General features: G+C 36.9%; 1 protein-coding gene across 1 annotated transcript in view; it reads right to left on the bottom strand.

The window, feature by feature from the left end:
- LOC127661368 (zinc finger CCCH domain-containing protein 18-like) overlaps nucleotides 1-13,659 on the bottom strand; it is a 50,463-nt gene that overhangs the window by 1,041 nt on the left and 35,763 nt on the right. The window contains 9 exon segments of the mRNA XM_052152019.1: nucleotides 404-500; nucleotides 2,190-2,289; nucleotides 2,378-2,571; nucleotides 4,198-4,394; nucleotides 4,782-4,907; nucleotides 10,710-10,949; nucleotides 11,174-11,269; nucleotides 12,114-12,245; nucleotides 12,410-12,595. Coding sequence (XP_052007979.1) covers nucleotides 404-500; nucleotides 2,190-2,289; nucleotides 2,378-2,571; nucleotides 4,198-4,394; nucleotides 4,782-4,907; nucleotides 10,710-10,949; nucleotides 11,174-11,269; nucleotides 12,114-12,245; nucleotides 12,410-12,595 — 1,368 coding nt within the window.

Here is a 13,659-nt window from a genome sequence, read left to right as displayed (position 1 = left end):
AGTTATAGAATAGGAATCAAAGGTAATTTTAAAATCTGTTAAAACACCTTGATTGTACAAGGTCCACAGAGTGTATAAAAAGGGAACTAAAGAATAATAATAATAATAAAAAAAAAAACATGGGGATTTCTTATATGTTGTCTAATCATAAATATGCATGATTTATCTCTCCTTACACAGTATTTGACATCTATATTTTATGTCTGTACAAAGAGAACATATCAGTGGGATTTTACCCTTTAACACAATACTTACGCAAACAAAGACAAATGTTTTTTTTTTAACATTCAGGTTAATTTTACCTATATGAATTTGTTGTGTTACAAGGTAGCTAATGGAATTTCCCATATATTTTAAGGGACACTCAAACGAGTGTGAATAAAATGAAAGTGACAGTGCGTACCTTTCTCCTGGTGGTGGCATAGGCCGAGGACCCTGGCCTTTGGGACGATCCATCCTGGGAGAGAGCAGGGGCCTCCCGGGCATCCTCCTGTCTCGCCCTATGGAGATTGACCGGAGAAGGACACATTTATTAAAGCTCTAAAGGTGTTTTTAAAGGTTTCAAAATTAAAGACAAAACCAAAAAAAAAAAAACAAACAAAGAGGTTAAATTGTTTGGCATAATTTTAAAGAATAAAATGTAAAGATTTATTTTCTTAATGATATAGATTATGATAAATTGTGAGAGACTCAGCCTCAGAAACTGCTGATGAAAAAAAGAGCCAAAAACTAACTTTCCCCCTTATTTTTCAGTATAATGATTTAAATTTTTGACATTATATCTCTCAAGGCATAAATAAGGTAGCTATGAAAAACTGCATTTTGTCCCCAATCATGTCATCTGTAATGGAGTAAAGGTTTGTGTTGATATGATAAGAAATCAAGTTATGAAAAAATTACAACAAAATTAATTAATCCTATTGTCCAAAAGCATCTCCAAACAAAACAAACATAATCATTACATAAAAAGATAATAAAGTACATAAGAACTAAATACACATGCAAACTAGGGATGGCATGAGTACTCGAGTACTGACGTGGCAGCAATGATCGATCATAAAAAAGATGATCGATGGTGATCAAGTATGTTGTGACTTTTCACTTCAAAATTCAGTGACAATTACCTGACAACAAAACACAAACGTGTCAAAGAGGGAGCTTATTTTTAATTTTGAGATTGATTACATTGTGACTTTGAGGGGTACATTGATGCGCGCACACACACCAGTATAAAGGTATGCTCTCTGAAAAGCATGCAGACATGAGTAACGAGGTCTCATTCTGTTCCACTCTGTGTCATTTGAGACATTGAGTCGGTGTTATGCACTTTGCGCCCACTCCTGGTGGAGTGAATGCTCCTCTCTGCCAATATTTGGATGACTTCCACCTCGTCGAAACGATCTGAATCCTACTACATTTAGTTTAGCGTTCCATGACGCTGGATAACGAACTACATAATTTCTGATGAAGTCATCTGATCCAGGATAGCTAAAGTGTGATTAGCCAGATAACACATTATGTGCACAATGTGCTTTGTGTGGATTATCTAATGATCATTGCATCCAATTAACATGTATGTGGGCTTGTTTTAATGGGAATCCCCTTCTCTAAGTAATGGTGTGTGATATTTTATGTTCCGTTTATTTTTCGTGAAGTAAAGGTGAAAGCACGGCTTATAAGCCACACTTGCTTACTTGTAACATGTAAGTAAGTTTGAGAGCTTTCCAACAACATATAACACATGGCTAATTGATAACCTTGATGTTTTTAACAATTACGATATTATTTACAGTGCAAAATTATTAAAAAATTATCAAAACATAACACTGGTTTGTTTGCAAATTTCAATGCACTTGTTCAGTTTTGGTCATAACGTCTAAATGCATTGTAAAGTACAGCTTCTAAGCTTTAAAACAATACCCATTTTGTGTTGTTCAAGAATGTAGTTACTAATATTTTGATATCTTTTTTGACAGCCCAAGCTCATAGGCAGACACATCCGAGCTTAAAGGGTTAAAACCACACAACAGGTGCATGAGGAACTGAGAGAGCAGATTACTGTGTGGTGCACCACTGATTGGATTTTTGGACATCCTGTGAGGATAGAGCTTAACCACAACTGTATGAAGTGATCTTCACTTTTTAGGAGCATCTAAGATTCCCAGGGGGAATAATGCTTTGTTGTTTACCTCTGTCAGGTGACAGTGCTATCCTCTTGCTTAGAGGGGAAGGGGGTCTCTCTTTATCAGCAGGAAAGTACCTCTTCCTACTGCCCCGGTCTGTTTGCTGCTGACAAAATGGAAATAAAGAAGTAATTCTTCCATAATGCATTTCTGCACAGCTAGATGACAAAGCATGTCCCTTCTAGTTGATTTACCTTGTTGAGCAGGGTGAGTTTGATATCCTTGTGAGACCCGTATCCTCCTGGAGGACCCATGGGAAGTGGTGGATGTATGGGGTGTCCCCTGTTCCCAGATCTAGGCATGCCAGAGCTGGTTTTGGGTGGGTGACTGGAGGGGTCCATTCGCTTCCTCTCATCTTTGAAAGGCTCATCCTTCTTTGGGGGTTTTCCTGAAAGGATATCACACAAAACAATGATATAAAAGTTGAAATTATGACTAGTAGTGACACATTACAGTAGAATGATGTTTAACAAATTCCACAAATATAAAACAACAGTAGTGCTCAACAATAAGGATGGCCTACTGGCCTGGGGCCAAGGTGATGCCATATGGGGTCACTGTTGCTTTGTCACTATATCAAACATTCAATAATGAGGTTGTCATAATTGCAAAAATTACTTTTAACTCTTTCCCCGCCAGCGTTTTAAAAAAAAAGTTGCCAGCCACCGCCAGGGTTTTTGACGATTTTCGCTAAACTTTAATGGCCCGCAGAATATTTTCTTCCATGAATATATGAAGATGCTATATATCACAATAAAGATCTGAGCCTCTGCTTTTAGGCAAAAAAAAACGATTTTATTTTATTGCGACTTGAACAGAGGTAGGTTTTGTCAAAAAACAACATTTCAGACAAAAAGCTGATAAAAAGGCATGTTTATGTCTGATATTTTGAGCTTCTCAATACTCCACTTCTTCATGTTTGAGACGATCGCAGTCTGTTTCTTTGATCAAAGAGTTGCGTACTCTTTCAAAACATGTGCAGGGGTCTTCCTTACCGTATAACACCTAAAACACGGAAACCCGGAAAATTCCGTGTTTGGCGGGGAAGCGTTTTTTCATAAAACACGGAAAATTCCGTGTTTGGCGGGGAAAGAGTTAATAGTATTAGAAGCATCAGTAAACACTGGTTGAAAATTATAAACAAATTGTTGTTATGAAATAACAGCTGAGATATATTTAAGAATATGTTAGCATTTGAACCCAAGATGATGCATATTTATTTTGAACTTTTTCGCTCAAACGGCTGTAAAGTTGGGCAACTGTTTATAGTTGTAGCACCCCCTAGAGGTGGAATTGTACAAAACTTAGCTGACATTTTCTAAATGTCCCGTTGACTATGTGTACAGAGTTTGGTTACATTTGGAGTGTTGATTAGATATCGATCAATTACTCAAATCGCATTAAACCAAAAGAATTGTATCGTTAATATCTTCGGAATGATTTGATGTATCGAAATTCTTTTGATACGTTTTTGTCAGGGGGTGTCTGTAGATGATGTATACCATTCGCGTGCTGACCGGACAAACTGTCTAGGAGGAGTTCGAAAAAGTATGTTTTTCAAAAAATTCAAAAAGGCAGAAAAAAAATTATTGATAGAAATTTTGGATGGAATTTTGATTCTAGCACTTACGGTTGCAGAAATACGAGTCAAAATGTAAAAGTGTTTATTATAGCGCAACCTAGGGTCAGATGGGTGTGTGTTTGTGTGTATGAGTAGTGGGGAGGGGAGTTTGGGATCATCCTGCCAAGCTTAGTGTCCCACGACTTAAGGTCTCAGACACCCAGACACTTTTAGGGCAGAAAAAAATAATAAATAAGAAAATCAGTACTATTACTATAGGGTTCCAGCAGCTTTGCCCTCTAATGTACTAATGTTGAGCCCTGTATAGTAACTAGTTCTTCCTGGCAGCTCAATGACAATGCAGTTACACCACAAATGAACTTTTCCCAGGACAGTGATAAAGAGTGTGGCTGATATGATCTCATTGACTGGGAGCATACTTAGTCACAGTACCTCTGTCTTTGTTGGGACCCCTGTCCCGCGGAGGGCCCTTGTCCTTGTGAGCGTGGCCTGGAGTGGGTGATTTGGAGCTGGCAGAGGACACAGGGCTGGCGAGGTCAGCGTACATGTCATCAGAGTCAGCGCTCCGGACCGAGCTGCTACTGGAGGATGCGGAAGAGACAGACGACACGCTGCTGACTGACAGAGACCTGTGAAACACCATAGACAGTGATTCCATCTTCTTTGGAAGATGCTCAAACACACAACAAGAATTTTTTTTTTCTACAAGGTAAGATTCAAGTACATTGCAAAAAGAGAATATATCTTTAAACTTATGTTATGTTTACATTTTATTTTAATAAATATATTATAAAATGTAGGTTAATAAATTACAATAATAATACACATGACATAAAATAATTAAAATGAATAATTAAAGTTTGTTTTCTTCTAGTTTTATTTCAAAGCATCCTTAACTTACATTATCTTCTACACACAAATAGATTTGATAGCTGTCTCCTCAAACTACAATAGCAAATATTTGGCAACAAAAATCTTTTGTTTTGTATTTTGAGTGTCCAAAAAAATCTTCCTACCGAGACTTGTGGGATCCGGAGCGGGACCGAGAAAGTGAGGCAGAAGAGGATCGAGACCTTGAGCGTGAGCTGGAGCCAGAGTAACTGCTGCCACTGGCACTTACACTGCCACTGACTGTCTGCCTGCTGTAGAAAGAGGAAGAGAGAGAAAAGACAAAATCAACTGTTGGTCATGTACTGGGGATAAAATACGCTTTACTTAAAAATCTAGTTTGGATATAGAAGAGTGGCCATCATGGTTCTGGTTTCGCTTTGGTGCCCAGGTTTTACATTGACAATAAAGTGGCAACCCCACGCAATATCAAATGCAAGCCATATTTAATATAGTCTGTTAAATAAATGTTTTAATCTTTCGCAGTTTTTTTCAGGGTTTGAGGGTGAGGAAATGTCATGCTTTTGGATGCATAGCATTTGACGCTAACATCAAAAGATGCAGGAAGCATTTTTTCTTCCATTTTTCTTTTGCTATCCTAACTATGCAATATTAAATGGTTAGTTGCATTTTAATAATTCGCCTTTAACATTGATTTTTTTCCTGCTGCCCATGACCATTTCAGAACATAATGCACCAATTGAAAACCACAATATCCTCACATCAAACCAGATTATCAACACTTAATCAATTGAGACATTTCAGCATACTGTTTATTCAAAATTAATTCTCAAGTTTTACTAACCTTACATTAACTAATGGCCATTAAATAAAAGTACATGCCTAATTACAGTGATGCTTGTGCATGAAATATCAACATACTTTCAGAATGCATTTAACAGACCAGGCAACCTAAAGTTTAATAGATCATTGAACATATTGACATTGCTAAAGTTGGGGAAGAATGTGCCAAGCTGACGTCTCTTCTGTGTCATGCCTCAGATTGTTCCTCTTTGGCAAAATAACAACTACAACTATAAATAGTACAACAAAAAAATAGAATCTTTCCAAGGAGAGTATGAAATCACAAAAATTTAGCCTACACACAATAGATTTCCACAAAGAAACCATTATACCATTTTACACTATTTTGTATACATAATAAAGCTGTGTAGTTTCAGTTTTCATCAGATCACATGTCCTGTGACTGCAATATAGAGAAATTAACAGCTGGCAGATGATCAGAGAAAACCTTACCAGCAGAAGACACCCAAAATCCTAAGTAACCTGAGTAACACTGTGTTAATACTGTTTCCTTGATTTTTTTTCTAATTGCTTTAGGGTAAAACCCTATCTGTATTCAACCACTGGCACAGAGCAAGAGGGCGTTTTAAATCAATTCACTATGGGAGATGAGTAAAACACTCATGTGGTGGATTGATAGCAGAGCAAGTGGTAAATTGCCAAAAATGTAAGAAACTCTTTCATATTACTATATTCAATTTAGTGTTCAAATGCAGTTTGCATGTTTCATTGTGGTTTGGTAGTGGCTGTGTTAACAACAGTGTTTTAAATTGACATATGTATACATTCAGATATCAAGATTGAATTTTCCCAACTGTAATCGCGAATATGATGACTTCATTGGCCATGTTTTGAAAGTATTATTATTTGAACAGACCTATGTGGCTTACACTGCATTCCATTTAAGTCGGATGTGGAATATTCCTACTTGTACCATGGTCTGGGTGAATACTCGATTCTGATTGGCTGCAGGGTGTCCGTTAAAAAGTGATAGAGGACACCTAGTAAAGTAGGTCTGGTGAAACTGCCTGTTTACCATTCGAAATTAATAAATAAATGCGCTGCCTACAACAGCTGTGAGTAACCATAGCAACAGGCAGTCAAAGTATCCGTTAACAATTTGCTCTATCAAAACAAACATCTAACGTTAGTTAGATATTACATAGCCTACTAATACAACAATGAGCGACTTCGTTATTTCTTTTAACATTTATGGAGAATATGACAACTTTGACGACTGGGATGCTGCTGAAGAAAGAAAAAATTTAAATAAAACGGAGAAACGACACAAAGAGATAACACCGGGAGAATTGAATCAAATAGAAGACAAAAAAGATGAGATCAACACAAAAAAAAAATACGAAATGGGCAGTAAATACACTCAGAGACTTTATTGTTCAAAAATAAATGGACTCCAGCTTTGAAAATTACACCGCTGCTGCTCTGAATGAGACCCTGCGGGAGTTTTATGCAGCTGTCCCGACAACCAAGGCAGGAGGAGAGTACAGCGTTACAAGCCTAAGGAGCCTGAGAGCCGGTATCAACCGCCATATAAGGGAATTCAATATTATAACTGACACCAGATTCATGACCTGTAATGCTGTGTTTAAAGCAATAATTAAGCGTTACAAAAAAGCGATAAAGATACCAGCGTTCACCATCCACGTATTTCTGAGTCCTGAAGGGTTCTACAAGCTGAGCGGACTATAAATATCTCCGGTTGCTAAATAAACCGTCAGGCAAGTTATTATTTGTAAAAACTAGATTTAGCCTAATTAAAATATAAACTAATGTTTTAAAAATGTTTTATTTGGCAAGTGACCATGGTATAAGCGTCGGCCGGTTCACACCTCGCCGTCGTCCATTAAAACCTGACAATGGACACCTTGTCGGGCATTAACCCTTACTTGACAAACAAATTACATACCGGTATTCTTCTACATATTCATATTTCTTCTGAGCAATATGAAAACAATTCAAAACAGCAATATTCCCATTATCTTAGCAGATGTTCAACTGTCAACAGAGATCTCACTTTTAACCGAATAGTGGAGGATAAATGATGCTATGCAATGCTGCCATTTGTTATTCATGCTTTATCAAAAGATAGTATAATTTACCATTACGCCTGTCTATACAAACATTTGCTAAACAAGTTTTGTTACCATGTAATGTAGGACCATTGCCTAAAAGTGAATGCTTATTATTTAACTTTGTGCATCTCCCGGGGTGCCGACATGTTTGTGTGATATCATGCAACCACATCTAGGTGAAATTGCAGTTGAAGGTTGAGTTGGAAATTCCGACTTTCCAAGTTGAATGGAACGGAGCACATGTTTATAAAATATTAACTGTACCCATACAGCAGCCACCCAGAACACCCCAAAAATTACACAGCAACATGCCAAAATCCAATCAGAACACCTTAGCAACTATATAGAATGCCCTGGCAACCACACTCGAATCAAGGTGGTGACTGGTGACTTTTGCATGGGCAAGCATCGCTCACATTTTCTTCTGTAAATGTAAAAACCTAGTTAGTGATATTCAAATGAAAAATAAATGGGTGAAAAAAAAAGATCAGAAGTTTCCTCAAAATCAAATATGAACTGCATGTGGCCACATGCCAAAAATACACTGACGGCTACATGTTGACAAATCAACAAAAGCTTTTTATTCCATTACTTCAGAGAACCACAGTGCACAGGAGTTTTTCCTGAACACCCACACAGGGTATTACATATCAACATAGTTCTATGATCTGTAGTGAGAGTGTTTCTGTCACACACTGCTTCCCTGTACTGAAAACCACTGCTAATGTCAAGCAAGCACCCTCTTAGTCACACACACACACACACACACACACACACACACACACACACACACACACACACACACACACACACACACACACACACACACACGTCAAACAACACCCACATGAAAAATTCTGCTCTCAAGGTGATGCAAGCAATGCATTTTAAACACATTAACAGGGTTGTAAACTAACTTCTTTGCTCAACAAAGTGGCTGATCAACACTGAATATAACCTGCCACTTTTTTTCTTTTTTAAATATACAAGTAGAATAACTTTAAATTCATGTAATATTGAACCAAATGTGTTAACTCTTAACAACTAAACTCAGACCAAAAAGCGAACTGAGTAAAAAGGAACTAATTTCTCTTCGCATTCACACACTTCATGACTCTCTCCAATATAGTTTTTTTGGAACCAATTTAGGCTACCGATAAATTTTAATTCTAGGTTTCCTCTACTACAACTATTTCAAAAGAAATTAAAAGAAATCAAGAAGTTAAGAAAACAAATGAGATCACTCATGTGAACAAATGTTTTTTTTGCTTTCTTAATAAATATGAAGGAATTTTAGCAAGTTATAAGACTTCTTAGATCTATAATAAGGGCTGTGTCCAACACACCTGCATGATACCTTTCAGGCAAGTGAGGGTGTTTATTTATAGAAAAATATTTGGAATTGTGCAAATGTCTAAATAAACTGACCCTGGGGCACTTTTGGATTGTTAACGCACGCTTTACGCAAATTGCACTCAAGTTGGAATTTGTAATTTCAACTAAGGTGTCCTTGTTTCTAAATAACAGTATTTTCTTATCAAAAGGCCAATCAGAGAAAGGTCGCCCACAACACTGGCTGGTAGAAAGGAAAAATTACCCTCTACTGGAAAAAAATCCCTGCCTTGGCTGGTGGCAGGGATTAATTTCCCACCCTGGCCATGAAACATCTAAGTTAAGAGTTAAGGCTAATTTTTACTTTGTTTGCCTAAAGATATGACAAAATTCTTGTTTACATTTTGTTCTGCTAAGGTAAAGTTTGGTGATATTTGCACACATACCTGAATTTTTAACATAGAACTCGGCAATTCAAAGCGCGTTGTCTATTATTTAAAACTAGTTCTGCCAGGCGATTTTAAAATCGCATCATTTTTGTAGTTAATTGCGTTTAATCATATATTTTGACAGGTCTGAAATTTGACTCTCTATATATACTTCTTTTCCTCTCAAAATGCATTTATTTGCTTCTTTGAAAAGAAAACAATATGTAACAATAATGTTTTATTAACATTTTCCGAACAAAGCCTTCCTCAGAATAAAGATAGAAATGCACAAAAAAGCACCAATTGAAGTAAAATATGCTTAACATTTCCCAAATTATAAAGGCCAAGTATATTTTTTTCACGCACAGTATGCATGATGCAAATTTCATCATCAGTGCAGCCTGACCATGTGCCATCTAGATTTGCTTGACCTGAGGACACAGTCCTCTTCTGCGCGGACTGTCCCTGCATGCGCCGGCCATTGACTGTGCGCGTGTGCCGAATGCGTTTGAATTCGCTCACAGTCAGAAAAAGATACTTTGGAAGGCAACATGGTCGGCCGGGCGTGAACCGATCTGAAACGTAGAAAAACGTAGTATACCCAAGCCTTAAGTGGAAGGTTGACTAATTAAAAGAACTAGTCCCCATAAGTTGTGTACTCATTGCAATGCGCGTTGAATCTCTTAAATTCTCATCCTATACAATATTAATCGGCCAGCAGACTGTGGCTATCCACTTTGCTATATAGTGAAGCTGCTTTCATGATTCACGTCTGGGCATCAACACCATTGTCAAGCACCAATTTGAACTCAACATGTAAAGCGCTGTAGACATCTTGTTTTGCTTTTACCGCTGCGCTGCCCATGTAATGCTACTTTATCCAACCTGGTGTTTTGTTGATAGTTAAGACATGACGTGCTTCTATGGTAATTGAATTTCATCTTACAGAGTGTGCAAAGTACTTGATTTCTTGACTTGTACAACAAATTGCATTTAGAGGTCCTGTTTAGAATGTTTGTTTGAGGTGTGTATGTTAGTGTAAAAATCTCCAAAATGTTTCGCTCTATTTCAACCAGTGTTTAAAACGGATCTGAATAAAATGTCAGAATATTATGCTAATGGATAAATGCCTTAAATCGCATTAAAGAAAAACTAACACTTACACATTTTTCAATGAATTACATGCGTTAATGTGTTAATTTTGACAGCTTTAGTTAAAACTAATTGTGGGTGTGGCTTGGACATTACGTTCTCTACTTCATTCCTGTTATTTTCCTTTGTTTGCCTACAGTGCTTTAGGTCATTCAGGAGAAAAAGCATTCTGCTTCTTACATGATACATACGTTAGACTTTAGAATACACACTATCGACAATATTGACATTTAATGGCATGCTTTACCTGCGAGGTGGGTTGGGCTGTGTACGTTCTTTCTTGCGTCCTTCTCTAATGTTGGGTGGTTCTCTTGGCTCTTTGGGTCCAGGAAGCCTTCCACCTGGACGGGGGTTTGGGGGCTTTCCGGCTTCTGTTATGAGCTTGGGTGGCTTCCCTGGTTGTCCGGGCAGTGATGGGCTGGGCATCACTTTGGGGGATCCTTTCTCCCTGCGAGGAGGGGGCAGTGCACCAGGCTTCAACAGATGGCTTGAGGATGAAAATATATTTGTGTTTGTCATGCATGAAGTGAGTGAACATAAAAAAACAGAACTTGGGGGTGGGCTGAAAAGACTCAATGATGTGGCAGGTGCTATGACAATGTAGCAGACAATTGGAATTAAATAATATAAATATTTGACTAGGTAGACTGCAAGTATACACTTACAAGTGTGTTTTGAGAGCATTAGTGTGTGTGTGTGTGTATTATTTACCCTTTTGTTGCACCAGGAGGCTGCTCGGCTTTGTTCTTATTAGTATTTCTTTGTGCTGATGGAGTCAGGGAAGGTGAGGAAGAAAAGGATCTGGATCTAAATGAATGAAAAATCAAGTGATAAGTAACAGCAACTCAACATAATATTAGTAAGCCACTTTTATATGTTTTAGTTCAGTGGTGGAATTCCTAACAATGGAACTCTGAACATACTGGAGCTCATTAGAATAACATATCAGTACACAGTTTTGCATCTGGCAGCAGGAATATAAAATACCAGAGTAATTTTACATGATTACTTAATAATTAGTATTACTTTGTGAAATATAATTATGTACTATACTTAAATACTACTGAAACTGAATACTTTAAATCTTAATATCAATTTCAAGGGGAAAAATCTAAAAAGTATACTTTTTTTATTTTTCAGTTGTGACCTACAAATGAGAACAATAGAAGAGATTCAACCTAATGAGACAGCAGGGAGCAACATGCTGTAATATAAGTTTCAAAATTACTTAGAGAAGTATACATAGAGAGGAAGGTGAAAGACAGTGGTAGAAGAATGGAAAGATTAAAAAAATAATTTTTTATTGGAGCTAATAACAAGATAAACCTTTATATAAACTGTAATAAAATCAATCTATCAGTCTATAAACAACTTTACTAAAATATCAAACAACTATTAAATCCAATGCTACTGAGCCTTACACAGTGAGAACCTTTAACATTTTGTAGTTAACTAAGTTTTTACAAAGTGTGTGAATCAAAAGTATTTTAACTACATAGTTCTAGTTGGTAGAAACCTACTTTTTTTTTTTATTCAAGAGTGTTTGTTGTTTGATATCTTGATCTTGATCATTTCACATCCCTGCCAGGCACTAATAACATAATTTAGTAAAATATTTGAGATGTTATCAACATGAATTGTGATGCCTTGCCTTGAGCGGCTTCCGCTGAAAGAGCTGTGCTGAGAAGAGTGGCTTGAGTAGGAACTCATTGAAGATGACCGTGAATGAGATCTAGAATGGGAGGAGCCAGAACCTGTAAACGATGAGGACCGGGATGAAGACCTGGAAGATTTGGAGAAATTATTAAATAAAAACACCATTCATCATAAACAACTCCCAATAATTAGTTCTACAGTGGAATGCTTTACTCGTCGATCTCAAAAACCCATTTGATTATAGCAAAGGCATCAATGGTGGCTTCAACAATTCCATTGCAGCTATCTTACCTAGAGGAATTGGAAAGAGAAACAGAGGATCCAGAGGGCCTGTGTCGCCTACGGCCACGTGGAGGGGAGCCCATTAGACCAGGCCTTCTCCTAGGGGACTTTGACCTGCGCCATGGGTCTTTCCATTCATCTGGCCTCTTGGGCAGTGGCATCATCTCCTTCTTAGGTGGAGGCTCCATTGGCCCTCTGAGAAGGACAGAACAAAAAGGGGATTTTTGAGATTGACATCTGACAATTAATTTAGACAGTGAGCACAACTTATTAAAAACGTGAAGTTCACCTACAGCATGACTTTCTTTATCCTGAAATCTAACTGACAAATTTTCTTAAGAGATGTTTAATATTCCCACAACAAAAACATCTGAAACCCTCTTGACGAAAACCAAATGTTTATATTAGCAGGCTGAATTTCCACATTCCTTAAAAGAGCAGCTGACATTGATGGTATCATGGTAAAATTACTCCAAATGAAAAATGGGTTGGCAAAGATTTGCTGTATAAGTGGTACAATGTACCATTGTTCCCGACACAAGGACATTCATGTAAATTTCCTTCAATCGAATAAACAAAAACCCCAAACAAAACATACATGGTCGTTATGAAAGATGGCAGTTATCTACAATAAATTAATGAGAGATGTATACAATATATATCATAATCTATAAATAATAATATAATGAAATAAAAATGATGCTGCAATTTAAACTTAAACCAAACTTAAATAGTCATAAATATGAATAATCACAATAAAGAATCCATTAGCCATGTAGTACAGTTCAGTAGACTAAGGATTTACCATTGCCAAGCAACCCAGCATCTTGCCACTTTAATAAAGACATTTATAATCTATTATACAACAGATTCAGACATGTTATACAAATGTAGAGCTAGAACTATCCACTATAGTATAAGCAGTAAACAGTTATGCAAGCTTTTCTGTTTATTAAACAGACAATCTTTTGTTTTAAAGCATAAATGAACAAAGCCGTGTGTTTGTCCATAACTGCAAAGTGTGTGGTTTTTAAATTGTATTGTATTGCATTAAAGGGATAGATCACCCAAAATTGAAGATTATCTTATAATTTACTCACCCTGAAAGTGTAGATTATAGTAAAAAAAAAAAAAAGGACTGAACATTGATCTGTTTCTCACTCAAAGTGATTACACATCACTTCAAAAGACATAGGAAGATTTAACCACTGTTGTATGGATTTCTTTTATGATGCCTTGTGATTATTGGAGCTTGTAAG

This window comes from Xyrauchen texanus, chromosome 21 (assembly GCF_025860055.1).
Source record: "Xyrauchen texanus isolate HMW12.3.18 chromosome 21, RBS_HiC_50CHRs, whole genome shotgun sequence".
NCBI lineage: Eukaryota > Metazoa > Chordata > Actinopteri > Cypriniformes > Catostomidae > Xyrauchen > Xyrauchen texanus.
Note: the sequence above shows the minus strand (reverse complement) of the source record. Positions and strands in the feature narration are given on the sequence as shown.